We start from the raw sequence: 26,154 nt of genomic DNA, 5'->3' as shown, positions 1-26,154 counted from the left end.
TGCTCCTAAGAACTGAAGTCAACATCTTCCACAAAGCAGCTATTGATTTTGAGGGCCTCGGTCTTTGGGAGTCCAGCTTGAGGCCCCCGCGGCTCTGTTCCAGGGGGGCAGGATAATATTATGACATGAGGCTTTTTTAGTAAGGTAAGATCTAGTCACTTCTCTTTGGAACACAGGACTGGAAGGGACCTCCTGAGTCACAGAGGCCAGTCCCTTGTTACCGCAGGCAGACCAGTCATACAATCCTGTTCATAAATGTATCAAGCTCCAGCTTTAAGCTCGTTAAGGTGTTAGCCTCCCGCTAGGAGTCATGGAGGGGCAATTCCAGAACCTCCCTCCTCTGACGGTTAGAAACCTTCGGATCTCCAGCCAGAAATTATTTCTGGCCAGTTTCTCCCCACTTGTTCTTGTGCCAACACAAGTTCTCTTTTAAACTGAAGATTCAACCTGAAAAAAAGAAAATCCGGGGAGAGGGAGGGGAGACAAAATAATCCAAAACACAGTCTCTAGGGCAGGGACCATCCCTGTTTGTACAGCACCTAGTGCAACATGGTCCTGATCTGTGACTACAGCTCCGAGGTTCTACTGCGATACCAATATTAAGTTCTTACAAGGGAAGTGGTTTGTGGGGGTGGATCAGTCCTTCAGGAAATGGGGCCTGTTTTCAGAGCTTTCAAAAAAAAATTATTAAAAAAGTGAAAAAAAAATTCTTACAAAGTCACCATTTTTGTTTTAAACAGAACTAATTCCTTAGTTTGCTGTTGTTCTGGTTTGCACTGCTGGAGTGCCCAGAGACCCCCCTCCCCAACTGAGATCACATCTCCCTCCTGTTCCTTCCTATTGTAAGGAGATGCTTTAAGGCTGAAATACCTGTTCCTGGCAGCTTTACCAGCTGGGAGATGGAGGGGACAATCCTGGTAAAGAGCAATGTCACTTGGGACAGATCAGCTGGGTTTGAGGGAGGAAAGGAGCCTGGTTTTTAGAGACTGCATCCGATGAAGCGAGCTGTAGCTCACAAAAGCTTATGCTCTAATAAGTGTGTTCGTCTCTAAGGTGCTACAAGTCCTCCTGTTCTGGTTGCGGATACAGACTGACCCGGCTGCTCCTCTGAAGCCTGTCAACCCAAAGGCTCACCCGGAGTGTCGCAACGGCCTGCAGTTGTGTGCACCCAACGGAACAATTTCTTCCCCCTCCGGTAACTGATGGCAAAGTTGGTAAAGGAGAACAAAGTGGCGGTGAATCATCCCCCGGCAGGGAGGGAGAGAGCTGGCAGGTTCCAGCAGACATTAGCCACCCACTGCTCTCAAACTCAGGGGGCAGGGGCCCCGAGTCCCATCTGGGCTCAGGGGCCAGGCAGCCATGGATCTCCCCCCGCCCCCCCCGGCACCCAGCTGCCCAGATCAGGACACACACCCCCCATCGCCCCCCAGCTGCCTGGATCTCGTCCCTCCACCCGAGCTGCCAGGATCAGGACCCCCCCAATCACCCCCCAGCTGCCCGCAAATCGCGCCCCGCCCCCAGGATCAGGACCCCCCCGCAGCTGCCCGGATCTCGCCCCCCATCACCCCCCCCATCTGCCCGCAAATCGAGCCCCGACCCCAGGTGCCAGGATCAGGACCGACCCCCCCCATAACCCCCCAGCTGCCCGGATCTCGCCCCCGCCCCCACCCCGAGGTGCCAGGATCAGGACCCCCCCCCATTGCCCTCCCCCTGCTCGGATCGCTCCCCGCTGGCTGCCCGAATCGGGGCCCCCCCGCCGCGCTGGTGCCCCCGTTCCCGGCCCAGCCCCCCCCCGCCGCTCACCGCTCGGCCCGGGCTCGGGCGCAGCCAGGTGCGGGGGCTGCTGGGAACAGGAAGGTCCCTGCGCGGCCACCCGCTCCCCGCCCCCCGCATTTCCTGGAGAGCTCTAGGAACGGGCGGAGCCGCGGCTCTATGGTGGGGGGAGGGGTCAGGCTCTACGGGGGGGGGGGGTCAGGCTCCGCTCCGCGGCCGGGGGGCTCAGGCTCTACGGGGGGGGGGGTCAGGCTCCGCTCCGCGGCCGGGGGGCTCAGGCTCTATGGGGCGGGGGTGGGGTCAGGCTCCGCTCCGCGGCCGGGGGGGTCAGGCTCTATGGGGCGGGGGTGGGGTCAGGCTCCGCTCCGCGGCCGGGGGGGTCAGGCTCTATGGGGCGGGGGGGGTTCAGGCTCCGCTCCGCAGCCGGGGGGGTCAGGCTCTATGGGGCGGGGGGGTCAGGCTCCGCTCCGCGGCCGGGGGGGTCAGGCTCTATGGGGCGGGGGGGGGGGTCAGGCTCCGCTCCGCGGCCGGGGGAGGTCAGGCTCTATGGGGCGGGGGGGGGGTCAGGCTCCGCTCCGCAGCCGGGGGGGTCAGGCTCTATGGGGCGGGGGGGGGTCAGGCTCCGCTCCGCGGCCGGGGGAGGTCAGGCTCTATCGGGCGGGGGGGGGGGGGGGGTCAGGCTCCGCTCCGCGGCCGGGGGAGGTCAGGCTCTATGGGGCGGGGGGGGGTCAGGCTCTACGGGGGGGGGTCAGGCTCCGCTCCGCGGCAGGGGGAGGTCAGGCTCTATGGGGCGGGGGGAGGTCAGGCTCTATGACGGGGGGGGGGGGGATCAGGCTCCGTTCTGTGGTCGGGGGGGAAGAAAGGGGTCAGGCTCTGGGGGGGAGGGTCCAGGAGGCTGAAGCCATATTTTAGTAGGGGATTTTTTCAAGACACAAAAGGGCATTAAGGACCCAGCTTCCCGCCCCCCCATCTCACACTGACTTCACCCCCCCACACACCCAACTCTCACCAAACTCCCCCAACTTCCCCGTCTGGCCCCCAACTCCCACCCACCGCCTCTCCTGCCCCCCAACTCCCAGCAACCTCCTGTCGACAACACCCCCGCTCCCCCAACTCCCAGGTTCCCCAGCTCCCACCCATCACTCCAAGTCCTCTCGACACCTTTAACAAATCTTCATCCCTAATTTATGGGCCTGGATGGACGGACACACACACAATAGGGTGACCAGATGTCTCATTTTAAAAGGACAGTCCTGCTTTTTTGGGACATTTTCTTATATAGGCGCCTGTTGCCCCCTGCCCTGTTTTTTCACTGTTGCTAGTTGCCCTGCCGCGTTGCTAGTTGGTCACCCCCCCACACACACACACACCTCTCAACCCCAGCAGAGCTACCTAGGAATTGCCAGGCTGAATCAGACCCTCTAGCCCACTGTCCTAATCTCAGACACTGGCCAGTGCCAGATGCCCCAGAGGAAGGTGTTTGTGGGATAATCTGCCCCTCAATTTTAGGTCTCCTCCTGGCCTCTAATCAAGCTCTGGGTTTAATATCCTTTCCACAATTTCAACTGTCAACTCTTCTTAGTCACAGAAATGTTCCAGTCCTTTTGGCATCTTGCTAATTTCTTGTGGCAATGAGTTCTGCAGGCTAACGACGTGGCATGTGAGGAAAAGTATTTCTTCTGCTCAGTTCTGAATTCAACCATCTTTCGTGTTATTAAGTGTCCCCCTGTTTTTGTGTCATGAGACAGGGAGAACAGAAGCTCCACATCTACCTCCAAGTGACACCCATGGGACGTTTGCACAAAGACAGTGATATGGCCCAACTCAGCGGTCACTATAAAGTGCTCAGTGTTTTACTAACACATGCAGGACTCCTCAGTGGGGGAATCTGCTGCTACTCCTACCTTTTGCTTCTCTTCCTTCTCCATCGTCCTTCCTCTTTTTCTCTCTCTCCTTTCCTTGTCTCACTCCTTTCTTCCGTGCAGCAAATCTCAGTCCTCCCACTGGGTTTAACCCCACCCCCCTTTCACATCCCATCTGGGCTAATACTCGACAATGAAGGGTTAACATTGACATTTTAAATGAGTCATCATTAGGCACCAGTGTTAACACCCAAATGTTACAAATGGAGGATGGGAGGTTCACACTCTTCAGAGCCAACGTTTCAGGTTGTCTGCAGACATCACTACATTGGGTTACACGTGGTTCAAGATCAGAAATTTATCTTCACACTCATGAGAGCTAGAAACTTAAGGTTTGTGGTTAACACAAAAGTTTAGATTCTGAACATGTCTCACCCACATGAGCATAAATACACCAGGCTAACCTGGCCTGGCCCAGGGGTCAGGTGTCCAACACTCTTACCTTAAATCACTACGGAGACAATTTGGACAGGGAAAGCAACTGGGGGGTTGGGTTGCAAACTTTCTCGGTGGGAGTGCTTCTCAGCCCCCTCCCACCGTAAAATCCGGTTGCATATAGGCGGTGTTAGGCTCTGGCTACACTATGGAGCCTACACTTGAGGTTGTGTCTACACTACCAGCACTACACCGACGTGGCTGCAGCTGTGCTGCTGTAGTGTAGACACTTGCTGCGGCTATGGAAGAGGTTTCGCCTATCATTGTAGTTAATCCACCTCCTCGACAGGCAGCAGCTAGGTCTAGGGAAGAATTCTTCAATCCACCTAGCAGTATTTACACCAGGGCTTAGGTCGGCTTAACTACATCTCTCAGTGGCATGAATTTTTCTCACATCCCTGAGAGACTTAGCCAGGTTGACCTAACTTGGAGGTACAGACTGCGCCCGACAGAAGGAGTTTTTCTGCTGGTGTAGGAACACCACCTCCCCGAACGACAGTAGCTGACAGAAGTCCTCTTCTGCTGACAGAGCTGCATCTACGCTTGGGGTTTTGTGGGTCAGGGCTGTGGTTCTTTCGCAGCTCTGCCAATATAACTTTTAAGCGTAGACCAGACTTTAGCTACAAGGGCCAGATTTTCAAAATGGTCAGATTCATTTTATGCTCCTAAACAAGGATCAGATTTTCAGAAGAGTTAAGCGCCGTGTGCACTGAGCTCTTTTGTAAAACTGGCTCCTCACTCTGGTGCTGAGGTCATCTGAAAATCTGACTCGTCCACACACAAAATGTACCACTTTATGCCGGTATAATTAAAGAGGTACAGCCTACCTAAGGTGGATGCAGTTATACAAGTACAGCTATTCCCAAGTGGGATGGGGAATACGTCATACCTGTATAAGAACGGCCATACTGGGTCAGACCAATGGCCCACTAGCCCAGTATTCTGTCTTCTGACAGTGGCCAGTGCCAGGTGCCCCAGAGGGAATGAACAAAACAGGTAATCAAGTGATCCATCCCCTGTCACCCATTCCCAGCTTTTAGCAAACAGAGGCTAGGGACACCATCCCTGCCCATCCTGGCTAATAGCCATTGATGGACCTATCCTCCATGAACTTATCTAGTTCTTTTTTGAACCTGGTTATAGTCTTGGCCTTCACAAAATCCTCTGGCAGGGAGTTCCACAGGTTGACTGTGCATTGTGTGAAAAAACACTTCCTTTTGTTTGTTTTAAGCCTGCTGCCTATTAATTTCATTTGGTGATCCCTAGTTCTCGTGTTATGAGTAAATAACACTTCCTTATTTACTTTCTCCACACCAATCATGATTTTATAGCCCTCTATCATATCCCCCCTTAGTCATCTCTTTTCCCAGCTGAAAAGCCCCCGTCTTATTAATCTCGGTCAGTGGCAGCGAGGGGAATAGAGGCTGTATCTCCATTGCCTGGGATCTTGATTGTATGTGAGTGCAAAGTCTTATTAATCTCTTCTCATATGTCAGCCATTCCATACTCCTGTAACTGCATTCACACTTGGGATGCTATTGGTATAATTATATTGCTCAGACACTAGAGTAATGGGAACCAGATAAGTACCTTAAATAGACAGACATAATTGTATTGGTACAAAACCTGTGTAGACCAGGCTTGTGTGTTTGCATGATAATCACCATTTTCCAGTTGCTCCGACCTTTAAGCTGAAATCATCCAGGTCCAATTAATTTTTTTAGGAACAGTTTAGCAAAGCCAGTTCAGGCATTTGTGAAGAGGATGAGAAGGGACGATAAGGTACTTTTCTCACTAGGAAAAAAGAAAGTACTCCTTAGTTATTTATTTTTGGAAGCATTAGCACTTTGGGGCAGAAATTTTCACTTGGGTCATAACCGCAGTGGTTTTCTGAGGCACACAACATGAGAAGATCCAGGATTTGTGGGCTTGATACAGAAATGACGGGGAAGGGTTCAGTGATGCCATGCTGTTACCTGCAGCTCTCACGGTCTCAGGATGGAGTCAAACGTAGAGCCTGACTGCAGCCTGACCCAAACCCGATGGGGACAGTGTCAGGTTCAGGATGTCTCTAAAAAAACCCCTACCCTCTTGGGGTCAGGTCATCTCTTCTCCGATCAGGTCAGGTCAACCTCATTCTGCTGGTGGGATTAACACGGCAGTGGGAGCGTACCCTACTCCTGATGGCCAACAGCACCTCCCTGAGCTCTGAGGGCACTGCAGAGGGAGCATGCTGACTACCCCCCAGAGCTGGCTGCAGACAGATGGCGGGCACAAGGAACGAGACGCTCCCACTGGCCTAGCCCCAGGGATGGGGCGGCAGCAGTGCTGACATAAGTTTTGGGGGAAGTATCGGGTTTGGGTCAGTTCGGTTCTAAAAATAACCGAACGTTCTCGGTTCAGGTCAGGCTTTAAAATTAGGCTCAAGCAGACTCAGAACTAGATGAGGTAGGAAAAGGTTGGCAGGAAATTTCTAATACTTCTGGTTTTATTCTCCAAACTTTCCAACAATCTTTTTAGTTAAAAAAAAAGGAATACTTTTTTTGGGGGGGGCGGGGGGAATCTGGTTGTAGGAAAGGGAATTTAGTTTTCAAAATCCAAATATTTTGACCAAAAAATAGCCAATTCCTGGTTTTTTGTTTTCCTTCCTTTCTCTCCTCTTTCACAATGAAGAACCAGAAATGTCTGACCAAAATTCACTCTTTGGCAGTATAAATTTACACATCAGTCCTAAAAAGTTTGTTTTTTAAAAAAAAGTTTTGATGAGAAAAAACAAAACAAAACACACTCAGCCAGCTCAACGCCACACCTGTGAATGGTTCCTTCTGAACGTCAAACTCATTTTCAAGATAGATCGGCACCAAGTCTAAGGGCCAGATTTTCAGAGGAACACAGCACTCTGGTTACCCCATACCTTACCATAAGAATACTTTGCACATTACATCAGCAAATTTCAAAGCACTCTACAAAAGAGAGATTCCCCATGGACAGGTGGGGAAACTGAGGCACAGAGCAATGAAGTGAGTTGCCCAAGGCCATGCAGCAGGCCAATGGCAGAGCTGAGAATGCAATCCTGCTGTTCCTCAGGCTACCAATAAAGAAGCCCATATATTTAAGCCCTTTACAGGTCCCTTTCAAGCAGCACTCAGCCAGAGTTTTGCACCCACACGCAATCAGCATCCAAGGCACTGGAGATACAGGCTCTATTCCCCTCCCTGCCACTGACCTCCTGCTTGACCTTGGGCAAGCTACCCTCCCCTCCCGTGCCTCGATTTCCCCTCCACCCTTGGTCTGTTTAGGAGGGGGGCTCTTTGGGGCAGGGGCTGCCCAGGCAGCGCCCACCCAGCCCTGCTCTCAGTTGGGCCCGCTGGGCGTTACCGCAACGCCTTTAATAATCACTCCGAGTTTTATAAGGCCACATAATTTCTTCCGCCTGCAGTAACTGATTGCACGGTTTGGAAGGCACCACGGAGAACAACGCGGCGATGAATCATCCGCAGGAAGGTGCGGCTGGGCCTGGCTGGTCCCAGGTGACACCAGCCACCCACTGCTCTCAACCCCAGCGGGACTGGATTCCCACGCGCTCAGCGGGCAGCTCTCCAGCCGCCGCAGCCGCCCCAGCCGCCCCCGCTGACCGGAGCTTCCCCTCTCTCCATCCCCAGCAACGCGCCAGGCTCTGGCCCTCTAATCCCAGCCCTTCCTCACCTCCGTTGTTGGTTGCTGCCCCTCCCCGGGGGCTGCCGCTCCTTGCACCTTCCCAACTCGCCGCTCCAGCTGGGGAAAGCGACTGATTCAGGGTGTCTCCGATGGGGATCCAGGAGCTCCCAGCTGCCAGGCTCCGAGAGCAGGATTAAATGAGTGGCTGGGAACAGGAAGGTCCCTCCGTTATCCCATCCCCCCGGCTGTGATCGCTGGGAGCTGGCAGACCTACCCGCTCCAGGGTTAGAGCCCTGAAGGCACTGGGGGGGGGGGCATTAACTATTTACTGTGGGATCAATCGGATATGGGGCTCCCCTAAGGTGGCGCATGAAATCTCAGCGCGGCAGCGGCTCCAGGGCAGCTCGCATCGGGGCTGGATCACGAAGCAACCCCCAGCGTTAAAACTCCTGCCTGTTGCCGCTGAAACTCCCTATTGTGGTTGCTCAGAATTTGCACACACCTTGGGCTGACATTTGCCAGGGCAGGCCTTGGCCCAAGGGTGAATGTCTTGGGGAAGATTTAGCGAAGGTGGGGCAGGGGTGGAGGAGTGGAGAAAAACCACCAGAAAAAAACCGACACCACCCAAAACACTGCGGCTTTTTTAAACAGTGGCTCTAAATCTGACCGAAGAACTTCCATGTGCAAATAAAATAATGCTTTAAACACTTTACCCTGGAAATATATTATGGGGCAGGAGGTAGCAGTAGGATAGGTAAGGCCCTCGACCTGCAAAGAACTTGTTTTTATTGATTTGTTCTTTTTTATTATTTGTAATACCATAGTGTGGAGGAGCCCCAGTCACAGGCCAGGACCCTACTGCACTTGTATTAGGTGTATTATGGCAGCACTTAGGAGTCTTGGTCAGGAACCAGGGCCACATTATGCTGGGCACTGTACATTATTTATTAGGTGTATTATGGTAGTGCGTAGAAGGCCCAGTTGTGGACCGGGATGCCACTGTGCAAGGCGCTGTACAAACACAGAACAAAAAGATGGTCTCTGCCCATCTACATATAAGACGAGAGACACCAGATGACGGAATGCAAGGAGACAGCACCGCTCAGCAAACCAGCTGCCTAACTGTGGTCAAGTTTAATAGACCGACTCATTTTCACAAAGTTAAGCACATGCGTAAGGGCTTGTGAGATCAGTTGCTAACTCAGGTACTGGTCTAGCCCCCATCAGCGTAGTATCTGGGCACAATCGGCAATGATCTTCCCACCCCTTCTGGAATGCATGGCTATTGTTGCTGTTTTACAGATGGGGAAATGGAGCCATGGAGAGGCTAAGGGACTCGCTCAAGGCCACACAGGAAGTCTATGGCAGAGTGGAGAATTGATTGCAGGTCTTCCCAGGCCTAAGCTACTGCTCTAACCACTGCACCATCCTTCCTTTCAAGCTTGAAGTAGAGGGTTCTGCTTCATAGGAGCGCTAAACACAGTGGTTAAGGTATGTGTGCGGGTAGGGGAGGGTTTGCCAGGGGGTCACAGACCCCAAACCAGGTAATTGAGGGGCACGCTTTAAGCACTGTCTGACCAGTCAGATTCTCGTTGGTCCTGCTAGACCTCCCCACCCTTTTTTCCGGTCACTTTAAGCACAGGATAAACCTTTGTTTTGTGAAATCCGCACTGGCCAAATCCCCGGGTTCAAAAATCATGGTTCAGGCCTGAAAAATCATGACTTTAAACCATTATGCTCAGTGGTTTGAGCATTGGCCTACTAAACCCAGGGTTGTGAGTTCAATCCTTGAGGGGGCCATTTAGGAGTCTGGGGCAAAAATTGGGAATTGGTCCTGCTTTGAGCAGGGGGTTGGACTAGATGATCTCCTGAGGTCCCTTCCAACCTGGATATTCTATGATTCTATGATTATTTGGAGGTTCTTTTATTTGCCTCCTTTTGGCATCCTGTTTCCCAGCTCTTCTCTGCAATCCTCAGGACTAGAAATGTACCTTAAAAAAAAAAAAAAAAAAAAAAAAAGCTGAGTCTCCCATAATAACAGGACTCCAGAAGCTTGGGCTTTAAAAAAACCACCAAATATCATGATGCCTGGGACAAAATTGCAGGAGCTGATAATGCCATAAAAATCCCCTCAAAATGCCAATAAAGGAAAGGTGGTGGGTACAAAAAATGTAACACCATTTGGGTTTTTCACAGTGGGGCTTCCTGAAAAAATATGTTGCCGGAAGGAGAGTAATAAGAGTTCCAAAATCGCCGCTTCTCCTCAGACAGTTTTTCCTAATATTTAGCCTAAATCTCTTTTGCTGCACTCAAGTCCTTTCCCTTTAACTTCCCGTTCCCATGCTTTTAAAGTTTCGGCCTGGCAAAGAGAAACAGGGTTGGGAGGGGGGCACAGACCCTGACCTCCTTCCCCCCACGGATCCATTTCATAGCTTGAAGCCAGCAGGGACCATTAGATCATCCAGTCTGGCCCCTGTATTTCACCCAGTTCCCTAACCTGCTCTAGGGGTTAGGTGCAGAAGGGTGGGACAGGCGCCCTGGCCACTGCATGGGGTGGTCAGTTTGGCCCTAGAAGTGTTTTCACCCTTTGAAAGGCTTAAACCCATAGAGATCCTCCAGCTCTCCCGGTGCGGGGCGGGAGGGGGGATTTAATGCAGCAAGGACCTTCCTGTTGCCTGAATCCTGGCGGTGTCTGATCTCTGCTGCGGGCAGCCCCTGCTGCCTGGGTCCCCCAGCTCCAGCGGGGACGCCGCTCTGCCCCGAGAGCCCAAGAGACTCAAGCAACCCCCCAGCAGGAGCGGTGAGTGGGGCGGAGAGGATCCGATCCTGGGGGGAGGCCGCCCTAGGGGAGGGGAAAAGCAAAGGAAGAGGAGAGGACGGCTGCTGCCTGGAGCAGGCAGCCAGAGGAGAAACGGGATCAGGCCCTGGGTGGCAGCTGGGGCAAGGAGGAAGGAGGAGGTCCAGCTGTCTGAAGCAGAGATAACACGGTGAGGGGGCTATGCAGCCTTCAGCCCTGTCGTTCCCTCCAGCCAGTCTTTCCGTGCCTCGGTTTCCCTGTCAGCAACGCAGGGATGGTAACGCCGCCCTCACACTGCAGGATGGTGTGGGATCAGTGGGGCAGGGCTGGTAAACGCTTTGAGATGCTCCGGTGGAAGGTGCTGCAGAAACTGGTGAAAAAGAATGTAAGCAGAAATGATTGTGTATTACAACAGCGCCCTGCGCTCAGGGACCTGTGGTACCGGGTGCCGCCCAGACCCAGAGCGGGAGACGCTCCTCGTCCCAAAGAGAGCACCTCCTAAATAGACAAGACAGGCAAAGGGTGGGAGGGAAACTGAGGCACGAGTGGGGAAAGTGACTTGCCCAAGGTCATGCACAGCAGTTTGGTAGCAGGTCTGGGAGTGGAATTCCGGACTCCTGGGACCCAGCCACTAGACCACCTGCAGCCTCCCAGACATGCAAAAAGCAGCCATGGCAAATGTGTTGTTATAGCAACTCCTCTCCTTGCTTATTAGCAGGATTTGAACACCTGATCCTGTGCATCACAGGACTGAACTGCAGTCACCCAAGCTGAAGGCCTAACTCTGCTACTTGTTATTAATAGCAGGTAGTTATCCTCTATGGACCATTCACAGAGCCAAACACGTCATACGCTGTCATTAGGGCTACATGCAACTGCTCATGGACTGACTGCTCCTTATGGAGCAGCAGGTGTGCTCAACCCCAGAAGGGACGCAATCAGAACATAGAGACTCATGACCACCCTCTATGGCTAGATGGTGGCGGTGGTAAGGTGGGGTTGCAGTATAGTAAAGGCTGAGAGCCAATGGATAGATCTGGATGACAAAGGGGGAAGGTGGCTGGCTGGCCCAGGTTCTATAGAGTTGATTATTTAAACACCGGTGAGGTTTTAATGTAACTGTTTTTATTATACAGTTAATTATATTAGGGTGCTTAGAGCCTTCTGGTAGATTTGGGTGATTTTTTCAGCCAATTTCTGGTGAAAAATGCAGAATTGGCGACACCAAAACTTTTCACAGTTTTGTGTTTGATTTTGCCAAATTGTTTGTGTCAAAAAAAAAAAACCTCTAAAAAAATTCAGAAAAAAATCAAACCTTTTGACATTTTCGAAACAAAAGGTTTCAATTTATCAACATTTTCCTGAATTTTATTCAAACCAACAAAACCATTAAAAAATGTTTGAAAGAAAAACAAACCCGCTTTGTTCAACCTGCAGTGATTGTGTTTTCAATTTGTCAAAAATTTTGCAAAAAGTGTTCAACCAAAACTGAGCATCTTTTCTTTTTCATTTTTTTGGAATTTGCCAGAGAGCCAAACAATCCATTTTGCCAGCCAGCTCTGCCTCCAATAGATAAATAAGCCACTGCTCTGCGGATGTTTAACAAGTCACAGCACCTCCTGTTACCTCCCACCCTTCTTTTGCAGGTGGTGTGTTCCTAATCCTGACACCCTCTCTCGCATGGAAGAACCCTGTGTCTCAACTCTCCGGCACCCCAGCAAATGGCTGAATCCAAGAGGTGCCTGCAAAGGTAATGAATAATCAGAACTAGAATGAGGGAGAGTGTTTGGATTGTTTCTGGAGGATCCCAAGTGGCTATTAGGCTTGATCTACAATCAGAGAGTGAGTGAGTGAGTGAGTGAGTGTGTGTGTGTGTGTGTGTGTGTGTGGTTTAACTAAGAAACAAGATTAGTTTTCAGAGTAGCAGCCGTGTTAGTCTGTATCTGCAAAAAGAAAAGGAGGACTGTAGCTCACGAAAGCTTATGCTCAAATAAATTTGTTAGTCTCTAAGGTGCCACAAGTCCTCCTGTTCTTTTTAAGATTAGTTTTGTGGCGCGAGAAAGTTAGTTTCATGTGTCATACAGAGTCAGAGATCATCACAATGGGCCCTTCTGGCCTTGAAATCTATGAATCTTTGTGGACATCAATAATGAAGGCTACGTTATCCAGTCAGAGAACAGAAATGATACCATTTGATTTTGGTGACCAGTTGCACAGTGGTAAAATGCGGTCAAGGCCAGGGGGCCAGCACTGGGTCTATGGACTACTTAATTCCCCCTTCAGCCCTAGTAGTTCAATGGGTCATGAGTGAGCCTCTGCATTGCAGTGAATTTCACCCACTGTGAATGGTGAATGCTTGTCTGAGTATTTGAATGAAGTTCACAAGTAACAGTGATTTGAGGGCTGGAAAAATTAGAGTAGGGAGAAGGTAGGGAGGTAATTTTACCTGGGTATATGGCATTGCTGAGACTGGTACTGGAAGACTGCATCCAGCGCTGGTGTCCACATTTTAAACAGACTTTGAACAACTGGAGAGGGTGCAGAGGAGAGTCACAAAAGTGATTTGGGGGCTGGATAAAATGCCTTACTGTGAGAGACTGACAGAGCTAGGTCTGTTTAACTTAACAAACAGAACATCCAGACGTGACTTGATTACAGTGTACAAAGTACCATCCCAGGGAGAAAATACTGGATACTGAAGGTCTCTTTAATCTAGCGGAGAAAGGCAGCGGTCTCTGGTCCAGTGACTCCGTTCTTCGTTATTTCCTGGTAGGCCTGGGCATTCCCGGTGCTCATACTAAAACCGAATGGTTTGCTCGCCTCGCACCAGAGATTTTCCAAAATCTGGCTGTGCTCCTGGGAGCTGCAGGCTTGGCAAAGGATTTTCTTCTGCTTGGTGGCTAGTGCAAACGCAGGAGGTGGTTCACGGCATTTGCAGCTCACGGGTCAGAATAAAATGGAACGGTTAAACGCCGAGCTGCTCTGTTTGAACTGGGGGATTGCTTCCATTTCCTGGGAGTCCATTGGCTACTCTTGGGATAGCAAGGTCAAAGAACGCCAGCCCATGGGACTGTGGGATAGGATTGGCTGACTCAGGGTCTGAGTCTAGTCTAGCTGCGTCCTCACTGCAAAACGATGGAGTTTGGGTCCGAGTCCCAGCTGGACCCACAGGCTCAAACCCGTCCTCCAATGGGGTCCTGGGGTCCAGGCCTGAGTCAGACAGAGTTGTGTGTAGATGGAAGTGGGGGTTGGGCGCAAGCCTGAATCTGAGCCCAAGTTTACATTGCAGTGTAAACGCACCCTTGGGAAAGGTCTACACGGCAATAAACAATCCATGCCACCAAGTATCAGAGCCTGGGTCAATTGACTCAGGCTCACTGGCCTCAGGCTGCAGGGCTAAACATTGTAGTGTAGATGTTTGACTCAGGCTGGAGTCTGAGCGCCGAGATCCAACCCCTTTGTGGGGATTCAGAGTCGGGCTTCAACCAGCCCAAGTCTGACCATCTACACTGCAGTTTTTAGCCCCATAGCCTCAGCCCCGCAAGCCTGAGTCAGCTGACCCTGCCAGCCACAGCTGTGCCGTGGGTCTTTTATTGCCACGTAGATATACCCTTAGTTTCTGTGCCTCAGTTTCCCCATCTGTACAATGTAGGTAATAGCACTGCCCTGCCTCGCCGCGGGTTGTGAGGATAAATGCGTTAAAGAGTGTGAGGTGCTCAGAAACAGAGGTGATGGGGACCATAGTAAACACCTTAGGTAGAGTGGGGTGAGGAAGTTATCCTGGGGTCATCAGGAGTGGGGGAGAGGGATTGTAGTATCAGGGACCATGTCAGTACTTTAAAGAGCACTGTAGCCATGTCTGAATTCTCCTTTTCATTCCAGCAGATCACCAGATCCTGAGCCAAACTGAGGAGGAGACCCCGCAGCGGGAAGGCACTGGGAAAGCAGAGAGAACTGGAGGGGACGTCTCACAGCAGATCCAGCCTGGGGCAGGGGGAAACCCTGTGGAGCAGGATCACCATGCCTCCACCACCGCACTGGAAAACTCCACAGAGCGGGATCTCCAAGATGTCACCACCAGGAGACCTGGAGGGGACATCTCCCAGCAGAGCTTGTGTGGGGCTGGGGAAAACCCCACTGAGCGGGATCTCCTAGACCCACTGGCATCCCGGCATCCCAGCGTCTGTGCCGACTGCGGGAAAACCTTCAGCCTGAGCTCGAATTTGCTGCGTCACCGTCGTGCCCACCTGGGTCAGAAGCCCTACCGGTGCGTTGAATGCGGCAAGGCCTTCGCCCAGAGCCAGCACCTCCTGGCCCACCAGCGGGTCCACACGGGCGAGCGTCCCTTCCTCTGCACCCAGTGCGGGAAGAGCTTCTCCCAGAGCCAGCACCTGCGCACCCACCGGCAGACCCACGGGGGCCAGCGGCCCCACCAGTGCCCCGAGTGCGGGCAGAGCTTCAGCCAGACCTCCAACCTCCTCAAACACCGCCGGGGCCACCTGGGCCACAAGCCTTTCCAGTGCGCCCAGTGCGGCAAAGGGTTCGGGGAGAGCTCCACCCTGATCCGCCACCAGCGCACCCACACCGGCGAGCGGCCCTACCGCTGCCCGGCCTGTGGCAAGGCCTTCAGCCAGAGCTCCAACCTCCTCAAGCACCAGCGCACCCACACCGGCGAGCGGCCCTACCGCTGCGAGCAGTGCGGCAAGGCCTTCGGCAAGAGCTCCGCCGCCATCCTGCACCAGCGCACCCACACCGGCGAGCGGCCCTACCCCTGCCCCCAGTGCGGCAAGCGCTTCAGCCAGCGCCCCCACCTGGCCGCCCACTGCCGCGTCCACACCGGCGAGAAGCCCTTCGCCTGCCCGCAGTGCGGCCGCATCTTCAGCCAGAGCGCCACCCTGAGCCGGCACCGCCGCACGCACCGGCAGGAGGGGGAGCTGGCAGGGGAGGCGCCCCGGCCGGGAGGAGACAGGGGGGCGGAGAAGGAGGCGCCGTGCGAGAGCAGTGCGCGGCGGGGGGAGCGCGTGGCCGAGGAGCACCGATACGTAAGCTCTGGGGGAGGGGCGACAACCGCAGCGGTTGTTGAGCCTTGAGCCAGGGTAAAACGCGTGGACAGCACCGAGGTGGGGGGGACAGAGAAGCTCTGGCAGGGGGGCGGTGCTAACGGGGGCACACAGAGAGCCTGGTGTGTAGAGTAAAGGGGGAATGGGGGGCACACAGAGTTCCTGGCATGGGGTAGGAGAGATGGGGGGGCACACAGAGCCCCTGGCAGGGGGGAGGGAGAGATGGGGGGCACACAGAGCCCCTGGCAGGGGGGAGGGAGAGATGGGGGGCACACAGAGCCCCTGGCAGGGGGGAGGGAGAGATGGGGGGGCACACAGAGCCCCTGGCAGGGGGGAGGGAGAGATGGGGGGGCACACAGAGCCCCTGGCAGGGGGGAGGGAGAGATGGGGGGGCACACAGAGCCCCTGGCAGGGGGGAGGGAGAGATGGGGGGGCACACAGAGCCCCTGGCAGGGAGGAGGGAGAGATGGGGGGGCACACAGAGCCCCTGGCAGGGAGGAGGGAGAGATGGGGGGGCACACAGAGCCCCTGGCAGGGAGGAGGGAGAGATGGGGGGGCACACAGAGCCCCTGGCAGGGGGGAGGGAGAGATAGGAGGCACACAGAGCCCCTGGCAGGGGGGAGAGAGAGATGGGGGGGCACACAGAGCCCCTGGCAGGGAGGAGGGAGAGATAGGAGGCACACAGAGCTCCTGGCAGGGGGGAGGGAGAGATGGGGGGGCACACAGAGCCCCTGGCAGAGGGGAGGGAGAGATGGGGGGCACACAGAGACCCTGGCATAGAGGGTTAATTGGGGACACCCATTAACCCAGAGCCCCTGGCATGGGGGCAAGAGGAGAATAAGGGGCACACAGAGCCCCTGGCTTGGCGGTGTCATGAGGGACCCATAGAGCCCCGGCCTTGTGGGAGGACGTGAAGGGGAGTGTTGCAGGGGGTCCCTGAAATAGAGATAATGGAGTGGCTGATATGGGACTTGATTAACAGAGTTAAAGAAGGGTAATATAATTAATGCCCATCAACATGGGTTTATGGAAAATAGATCCTGTCAAACTAATGTGCTATATATTTTTGATGAGGGTACAAGTTTGATTGATGAAGGTAATTGTGTTGACGTAACAGACTGAGACCCCTGGAAGGTGTCTGAGTTGGTACTGTACGACATTTTGATTAAGAAAACTAGAATGCTATAAAATGAACACAGCCCACATTAAATGGTTTAAACCCTGGGTGATTGATCGGTCTGCAAATGTAGCTATAAACAGGGAATCATCATCATCAACTGGGTCTATGTCTAGTGGCGTCCCGCAGGGATCGAGTCTTGGCCCTAACCTGTGTCACATTTTTACAATGTCTTGGCAGAAAAGAGAAAAGCATCACTGATGATGTTTGCAGATGACACACACACTGGGGGGCGTGGTTAACAGTGAAGGGGACAGGTTACTGATACAGAGCGAGCTGGATCGCTTGCTAAGCTGAATGCAAGCAAACAATGTGCATTATAATAGGACTACATGTAAATGTATACCTCTGGGAACAAAGACTGTTGGCCATAGTTGCAGGATGAGGGACTCATTCCCAGGAAGCAGTGATTCTGAAAAGGCTTTGGGGGTTGTGGTAGATAATGAGCTCCCGATGCAATTGGCTAATACAATCCTTGGATGCATAAACAGGGGAATCTTGAGTAGGAACAGTCGTGGTGTTTTATCTTTATGTTTGGCACTGGTGCGAGGGGGTGGCTAGATGTCTGGTTTTCAACTGGAAAGTCCAGTCAAAAAGGGAGCCTGACAGTGTCCGGTCAGAGCTACTGACCGGACACCCAAAGTCCAGTTACTGCGGGCAGGGAGGCGCCAGGTCATCACCCGCGCCAGCCCCGACTCAGCAGGGGCCACCTCCTACCTGCCACAGCTCCCAGCCTCTGCTCTGCAGGCGAGTCCCACCTGACCCAGGAGAGGAGAGGGGAAAAGCAGCAAGCGAGGTGGGGCTGGGGGAAGAGGAGCAAATGGGGGCAGGGTCTTGGGGGAAGAGGCGGGGCAGGGGAGGTTCCAGCACTTCAGCTGGAGTGTCCGGTTTTTAAATATTACAAAGTCTGGTGCGTGCTCCTGGAATCCTGGGTCCAGTTCTGCTGTCCACAGTTCAAGATGGCTGTGGATAAATTGGAGCTGGTTCAGAGATGAGCTAGGAGAATACTTAAAGGTTAGAAAACATGCCTTATAGTGAAGAGCTCAATCTAGTTAGCTTAACAAAGAGATTGATTACAGTCTGGAAGTTTCTACATGGGGAACAAAATTTGACCATAGCAGGCTATTCAATCTAGCAGACAACTACATAACAGGAGCCAGTGGCTGGAAGTTGAAGTGAAACAAATTCAGACGAGAAATAAGGCACTTTTTTAACAGTGAGGGTAAGTAACCATTGGCTCATCTTAGCAGCATGGGAAATTTCAGCTCACAAGGTTTAAGTCTGGCAAAGTTATAAGCAACTGAAAACACTTCTTATAGGGTTGTGAGCTCAATCCTTGAGGGGGCCATTTAGGGATCTGGGGCAAACATTGGGGATTGGTCCTGCTTTGAGCAGGGGGTGCGACTAGATACCTCCTGAGGTCCCTTCCAACCCTGATAGTCTATGATTAACCTTAACTAGACGTGTTGCTACTGACTTATAATAAAGATGTGGCTGAAGAATACATGTCCAAATCCTGCCAAGCAAACAGGAGGCTCTTGTGGAAAATGATGTATTCCAGATGGTTACCAATGATACCGGCCAGGCTGAATTTTTAAACATCTAAAGAATTGTTACTATTGTCTGTATCTCCGCAGGGCTACTCCGGCCTGTGACATACTTGGACTGCGGAAACAGCGTCACAGATGTAAAGACCGGGCGCTAGCTCAAAGCTCAAGTAACCATACCTCCAACTGGTGGTATTTCCATCAAAGTAGGCTCCAGAACATGGTGGGCGTTGTACAGATTTTTTTTCCCCCTTCTCTTCTCTTGTGTTATTTCTTGACTTACTTCCTATCCTCAGGGATTGTTTTCTTCTTTGGGAGAGAAGCGAGAATGGCAGAACTAAAGACTTCCTAGTGCTAGTGGATGGCGGGGGAATTGAACCTGGGACTTATGTATCTTGAAGCGTGGGCCTGCACTGTCTGAGCTAAAAGAGCATCTTCACTCAGCCAAGGCTGTTATGTGCTGATATAACCTCCCAGCTACCTCGAGAAGGAACCAGCACACAGCTCTGAGTGTGGGTTAAATCAGCTTCTCTTCTAAGCGTTGATTTAAAGCAGCAGGCCACATGGACTTAAACAGAAAGACTGCGTGAGAGAATATTCCTGGCACTTAAAAAAAAAAAAAATCAACTGCAAGGCTGGACTGGCTGGTATGCCCAACACCTCTGTGAGCTGCTGCCGCCTGGAGAGATGGCTGAGAGGCAGAGGAGAAGGGTGAAAAGCAAAGGAACCAGACTCAGTGTCAAAATTTGCCCAGTTGTTCGTCTTTCCTCTTGCATGCGTGGGTCTGTGGTGTGGCAGTAAATGAGCAGAACAAAGGAGGGTTACGGGGCAGCACCACGACACCCCCTAGTGGGGTCGGCAGCGGGGCTGGGATCTCGGCGTCCTCATGCTAAATGGGTCAGCGTCTACTGCCCGAGTGAAGTTGGCCCAGCAGGGTTGTGTATATGGTCCTGCCGCTAGCCGGGGACGCAGCCACACTGTCTGCCAGGGTGGGATGCGACAGAGATCACAGATGCCATTTCATTTACTGACCAAATGAGCTGGGGTTTTGGCCTCCCGATCAGCTGTGACCTGGGAAAGCCACCGGCTGACCCAGCTTTTAAGCTAATAAAACACGTCCAATTATCACCAACCAGACCCTGTTTATTTGATTGATAATGACTGGTCTCTGCTTTTCTGTTGCTCCTCCCCCTGCCCCACAGACAGAGCAGTAACGGTGGGGGCCTGCCTGGGCCCATAGCTTTGCCCATGGCATTGCATTAATTCTGTTAATGGTACAGGTATGGTCAGCAGGGCAGCAGCTGCTCCCAGCTATGCATCCAGAGCTGCTGCAGGTGAAGTAGCAGGCCCCTTCACTCCACCTCCACCGGCATGAGTCAATCACCTGTTTAAAAATCCCAGGGTCCGGATCGGGGCAAACATTTGAAATTCCGAATCAAATACAAATTTTCTAGCGCCACTGCTCGGATGCCACTGGCAACAGCCACTCTTTGAACCCACTGATCTGAGCGAGGCGCGGAACGCCTGGCTTTTGTGGCCCGTCGCACCAGCAGATGACAGTAGGTTTTAAGTGGAACGCTCGCTTTTAAGGCTGTCTCATGGCGGGATGCAGCCAACCCAGAGCTGCAGCCTGTAAAGGCTTAATTGGGCTGCGGAGCTTGGAATAAGGTGACTCCAGGAGCTGAAGGAAAACAGCAACTCCGGCATGTCTGTTCCTGTGAGCCCCAGCCTCTTCCTAAGCTTCCTCAAGCGTGCCCAGTAGGCCAGTGGTTCCCTGGGGGGGCCAGGAGTAGGTTTCAGGGGGATCACAAAGCAGGGCCAGTGTTGGACCATGGGCCCAAGCAGTTGCCCTGCTTGCTACCCCCTAATGCCAGCCCTGGCTTTTAGATGCAGAAAACCAGGTATTGTGGCGAAGTTTTTACAGCGTATGGGGGTGGGGGGGGGGAGAGAAAACGGTTGAAAACCCCTGCAGTAGGCAACCACCCCTGCCTGGACCGCTATGCAGCCTTGTGAGCTACTCCCACGTGCAGGGCGAGGCTGACAAGGTGCTGCCGGCTGCATAACCCTCGAGCAAAGTGAGATGGGGTGGGGAGGAGGAAAGCCTCCCCAGCCTCCAGCACCAAATGGGCCCTCGGTGGGCCTGATGTGAGTGGCAGTTCCCACCAAAATCAATAGGGCCATTGCTCGGCCAATAAAAATAAAGCCTGGGGGCTGAGATTTGTGCTGGCCTGCGGCTGGCCTGCCCTTGACACCAGGGTGCAAACGCTGCGCAGGTGAGTAGGCTGGTACCTTGCTGCTCATTTCCCACCTGCGTGGCATGAGGTGAGACACACAGTGATGGAGAATTGAGCCGATTATTGGGGTTCTTTTTCCCTCTTTCCTGTTTTTTTTCCTCCCTTTGCTCATGTTTTCCATTAACTAAGTCCAGTCCTGCCCCCTGCTCTCTGCGGCAGGTTCTGGCAAGAGCCCTGAGTGGCAGGGACAGGAAGGAAGGGGCTGAACTCCAAATCCCAGGAGAGTGGAGGAAGGTCCTTGAATTTGTAATATATGAGGGCAGCAGATAACTGCGGAGGTGTAACCCCCTGAAGTGTGTTGCAAGTCACACCCAGTCTCTGCTCCCCAGCGCTCGGCAGGGAGTCACAACTCTTTAGCTCACGCTGGAGCGGCTCAAGCTTTTAGCGCTGGCGTCCCTGGTTCAGTCCCCTGCGTGGCGGCTCTCACAGAAGCTATAACGCAGAGGAACAGGGAAAGCAAAACCCAAACTTCTCATGATCTGGTGGATGGGAGCGTTCGGGTGCTGCTGCAGCCCTGGCTTCCATCCACAGAGTCAGAGCGAAGGCCTGTCTACACTTAAAATGCAAAAGCTACACTTAGTAGCAGTTTAGTGTAGACACTACCTCCTCTGATGGGAGGGGTTCTCCCGCTGGCGTACGTAATCCATCTCCCTGAGAATTCTCTCCATTGACCTAGCGCTGTCTACACAGAGGAACATAGTTATGCCGACTTGTCTAGTGTAGACCAGGCCTGAGATTTCAAAGTCATATGAACCGGTTTGGGGACCCCACTCCTATAAGAATGAAGGGGAACTTGGCCCCAAATCCTCACAGCCTTGTTGCAAAATCTCATCCCAAGAGAGCTCAGTGGCGCCTAGTCTCACAAGTGTTGTTACTTTCCTTGAAGCCCCACCTCCAGGAGTCATGACGCTCAGGCTCCCTTTCAAAAGTCAGTGTCTAGCCCTCGTGGTTGTGGAGAAAAGCTGGAAAGCAGGACCCCATACGCCCAGACAGCAAATTAAATAATAAATTGTAAGTGTGCTTTTATTTTTACATCTCAAGATTTTTAGGCCAATCTGATGCTTTGGTGGTGGGGGGGGCTCATATTTTTGATCACACACGGTTGGCAATACTCGAATTTAAGGCAAAGACAAGAATGAAACCAGATCCCATGGAACAGGTTTGGTTTTGTTTTTAATTAAAAAAACTGTCGCCTCTCGTTTATTCAACTGAAATCCTACAAGTTATTCAACATCTACAAGCAGCCGTTTGTCTGCACTTTTATCCTGGCTTCTAGGGCAAGACTCGGGCACCGGATGGTGCAAGGGATGTTCCTGACCGGCATGCCAACTGCTCTGCTCGCAACAGCAGCAAACTCTCCACAAGAGAGTTTTAAACTGACCCCAGCTGCCGGCTGGGAGTAATGGAAATGGAATGCGCCTCCTTCTCCAGCCGCGACCGGCCGATTGCTCTCGAAGACCACTGATGCGAGTAACCTACCGCTCATTTAAAAAGAAAAAGAGACACCGAGACACTGCAGAAGTGACTAGCATATAAATGCGACTACGCTTGTCCTAGTTTTCCTCTAATTAACGAACCGGCCGGCTTCTGCTGCTCCATCCCCTGCTAAGGAGACCCGGCCTCCACAAGACATCCCCTTGAAATTAGAGGAATATGGAGTGGGGGTGGGGGTTGGCTGCCTATACGTGACTGACGCGGTGCAATCCCACGTGGACACTCTTAATTCAATTTTGCCCAGAGCATGGTTAGTGGGAACCAGATTAATTCTGGGTTACGGAAGGAAGGATCATGGGAGTTTGACCCCATGTCCCTCAATGGCATTAGCCACCAGCATAGAATAGAATCATAGAATCATAGAATATCAGGGTTGGAAGGGACCCCAGTAGGTCATCTAGTCCAACCCCCTGCTCAAAGCAGGACCAATTCCCAGTTAAATCATCCCAGCCAGGGCTTTGTCAAGCCTGACCTTAAAAACCTCTAAGGAAGGAGATTCAGCAGGTATCCCACAATCTATTGCAAAAATTCCCAGAATGTGCAGCCGCAGCTTGGCACCCTGGGATGCTCCGTTACACACTTCTATCAGTATAGGCCGGATGCAACGTTTTGCGAGTAATGTAGCTCAAAGCAGGGCATGTACATAATTGGCTTAAACCAAATCCAAACCTGTTCAGGCCTCTGCTGCAGTCACTCCTCATCAGACGCTGGGATTGGCAGTAGGTGCTTAAGGGAGTTAGGTGCCTGATTCTCATTGGAATCAATAGGAATTGGGCACCTCATTCAGCATCTCGGCCTTAAACTAACTGGCTCTACTCTGAACCGGAGATGAGTCTTTGGATAGTTTGGATCGGGATTTGAACCTCCAGAGTTCAGGGTTTCCACTGAAGAACTTCTCATCCCCATGTTACTTTGTATCTACCTAGGAACCTATTCTACCCTAGCTATATCGTTAACCATGCTACTCTAGTAAATCCTATGTACACTGACACCGTATCTTATAGTTACCTAAGCTAAGTTTGCCTCAGACATTAAAAAGAAACCTGTCTCTATTACAGTGATATACATATGTGCATGTGGGAATACCCTCATTCAAGATCCAGATCTCGGTCTTTCACCAAACAGGTACCAGCTCGATACAGCCTCGGTATCCCCTTCCATCGGAACTCAAGTCCCTTCTGCTAGTGATTTTGTCCATCCTCCAAAGTTTCCGCTAGTCTCTCGGTTTCTGAACTTTGGTTCACGACGCAATTGATGTTTTGTTGGGTTTTTGGACAGTTAAAATCTTGGATTCTGGTGGTTGTTTTCATGATCAAATTCCAGTTTTCTCCAGAGCATGTGGCCATGACAGTAGTCATCAAAGGCTGATGTTTACGGACCACACCATTCTCTACTTATGCGGTCTTGTTTCATAGGTTTCCTAGAGTTGGGGTTTTTCCCCACCTGTGTCTTCGTCTAAATCTCCAAGAAACTCCTTTAATTTTATCCCCCAGGATCTTCTCAACTTGCTTGCCATTTTGTGCTTGGATCCTGTGGATGTCTTCTTGCTTTGATAGGTGCCATTGAGTTTGGATCTAAGCCAGTTCAGATTGAGTAGCTATCCTGAGTAGCTCAGTGAGATCCCAGAACCTTTGAAGGTTCCTCTTCACTCACTGTGATGGTCTCCAGATTTCCCAGACACCATCTTAAGAACATTCATCTCATGAAAAGACTCTACCTTTTATTTAAAAAAAAAAAAAAAAAGGGAAAAAAATTGTTATTTTTCTTTAGTTCCAGCCCTTTTTCAAAGGAGTTGTCCTTGCTTAAATATTTACAGCAGGTCTCTCGGCATTCCAAGCGATCTTCCTTGACTTGTCCCATAATTTGGACCACTTTGGTTTCGTTGTGGCCATCACATGTTCCTGCACCCAGATCCTCATTTGTTTGGAAATTCTCTGGCCTGTATCATGCAGAAGGTCAGACAGGCGGTTCAGGGTGGTCCCTTCTGGCTTTAAAATCTGAATCTATGAATTCCCAGCCTTCTGCTCTGCAAAGTCCATCATCAAATCGGTGACTTTGCTGCTACTCTTCCCTTCCCAATCTTCTAGGATTCCTTACGGCTCCCTTTACACCTCCTTGTGGTGAGTCTTGCTAACATTTTGGTCTTTGCTCCTCTTTGCTTCTCAGCCTTCCAAGACTGCTCTCCCTACCCTCTGTCTGCAGCTGGGGGATCTGATTCTGCCACTTTTCGTCCACTGGATTGAAGTGACGTTCAAGGACCCTTCATCCCTGGCATCAGCTCCTGCTCTCTCTGCTTGCAACCTTGCTCCATCGGCTAATCCTCCATTCCATCTCCTTCAGCCTCATCTCAGCAGGTGGACCTACTTTTCTGCTCTAATGATGGCAGGTCGTTACTGAGCTGAAGATCATCACCATTCACCTGAACAGAGGTGCGGTAGAGACAACCATATGCAGGTTTATGAGCTTCTTCTTCCATCTTGGGTAAGCTGCATTTTCACCTCATTCACATGTCCATCTACCTTCCTTTTCAGCCTGGATTTTACCTCTATAGAGAATCCAGCCTATCAGTGTTTCCCAATGTGTGAGGTGTCCCCCCCAAATGGAGCATGTGAAGAATTAGCCTGAGGAAAGGGGGGCGGACCTTGTAACTCTTCTCCAGATTCTCAGCTTTCACCTGGTCTTTAGCTGTTATAGTTGGGAAGAAAACCTTGGAAGCTGATGCAACAGCAACACGTACCTGAGTTTGCAGAGAGCCTGAAACAAAAGCTCCTCGCCCAGTTCATTTCAATGGGGCACTAGCTCAGAGGCCAATGACAATGCTTTAAATGCCAGTGTTGTGAGCTATTTCAATGCTCACTGAAGTATGTGAGGCAAGGCTGGGTCAGATGATGAAAATCAACAATCCATCGCTCATCTTGGGTACAGCTTTTAACAATACACAGTGGGGGGGATGGGCACAACTGATTTCATTTGGCTAATGTGGGGGCTCAGCTTTTACATGTTTTGGAAACACTGCACTATACAATGGTGATTGCTCTTGGCTTATGCTGTCCCCGTCGTTCTCCATCAGCTTCCTCTCTATGTTCACCTCGACCTTCAGCTCTGCTCAAGAAAGATCTCTATCCCTTCTCCAAGCCATATTCACAACCTCAATCTCCAGCTCTTTTCAGGCCACAGCTACTCCTTCCATTCTTTGGAATGGCTCCAGGAGAGGAGAGAACCTTTGAAGGTTTCTCTTCACTAGGTGGGTCTTGAGAACTTCTTTGGATACCACTCCAAGAGCATTTGCCTTACACAAAGATTTGTCTTTCCTAAAAAAAAAACCAAAAACCATCTTTCTTCCATGGATTTCAGATCTTGTTTAAAAGGCCTCCCTCAAAATACGTTCTTTTCCCTTGCAAACCATGCTCTGCTGTTCCTTCAGAGCCATGCTCATCAGCCTCCCGCTGCTCAGTGAAGTTTTGGGACAGTGCATGGACCATTTGAGCAGGCTGGCATGGGAACGGAGCCGTTACATGCACCTTGAGAGAGAGGAGATGTGACAATAGTCCGTGCGTGCCTGAATCAGGGCTGTTAAACTAAATTGATAGGAGGCTGGGACTCCGGCTTCTCTCTCACTTCAGCGGGACTTAAAACACAGTTGAGCATGTGCCAGGGCCCAGTGCTACGCATTGCTAATGCTAGAGAGTATCTAAATATGCTCAGCTGCTCAATATGCTACATAGACACCCATGTGCTCCTGATCCAGCCATGGCTCTGACTTTGGCCTGGTGGTTGACTCTCTCGTCTTACATTGAATCCCCACCTTTGGGCGGATGCTAGGAATCTCCATCATGGATCCCAGCATCCTGGGGTTCTTTGCAACGCCAGCGTACCCACCCCTCCTTCGGGTCTGCCGTTCGCCACTGCCGTGGGCTCCCGAAGCCCTCTCACTGCTGCTTTGTTGGTGCAGCCTGCGCCGCCTCGTTGATCTCATTCTCGGGACGGCTCGGCATTGC

General features: G+C 51.9%; 2 protein-coding genes across 2 annotated transcripts in view; one reads left to right on the top strand and one right to left on the bottom strand.

Annotated features, from left to right (window-relative positions):
• LOC144929611 (uncharacterized) overlaps nt 1–26,154 on the bottom strand; it is a 44,899-nt gene that overhangs the window by 8,644 nt on the left and 10,101 nt on the right. The window contains exons 4-6 of the mRNA XM_078849695.1: nt 24,521–24,575; nt 15,396–15,633; nt 14,850–15,096 (exon numbers count right to left, since the gene is read on the bottom strand). Of these exons, the coding sequence (XP_078705821.1) occupies nt 14,850–15,096; nt 15,396–15,633; nt 24,521–24,575 (540 nt within the window). The remainder of the gene's footprint in view (nt 1–14,849; nt 15,097–15,395; nt 15,634–24,520; nt 24,576–26,154) is intronic.
• LOC144929602 (uncharacterized) lies at nt 10,312–19,676 on the top strand. Its single transcript, XM_078849645.1, has 4 exons — nt 10,312–10,587; nt 12,231–12,334; nt 14,470–15,626; nt 18,459–19,676. The coding sequence occupies exons 2-4, from the start codon at nt 12,265–12,267 to the stop codon at nt 18,474–18,476; spliced, it is 1,245 nt and encodes a 414-aa protein (XP_078705771.1). The 5' UTR covers nt 10,312–10,587; nt 12,231–12,264; the 3' UTR covers nt 18,477–19,676.

Source organism: Lepidochelys kempii, chromosome 20 (genome assembly GCF_965140285.1).
Source record: "Lepidochelys kempii isolate rLepKem1 chromosome 20, rLepKem1.hap1, whole genome shotgun sequence".
Taxonomy (NCBI): domain Eukaryota; kingdom Metazoa; phylum Chordata; order Testudines; family Cheloniidae; genus Lepidochelys; species Lepidochelys kempii.
The sequence above is the reverse complement of the archived record's forward strand: the minus strand, read 5'-3'. Positions and strand labels throughout refer to the sequence as shown.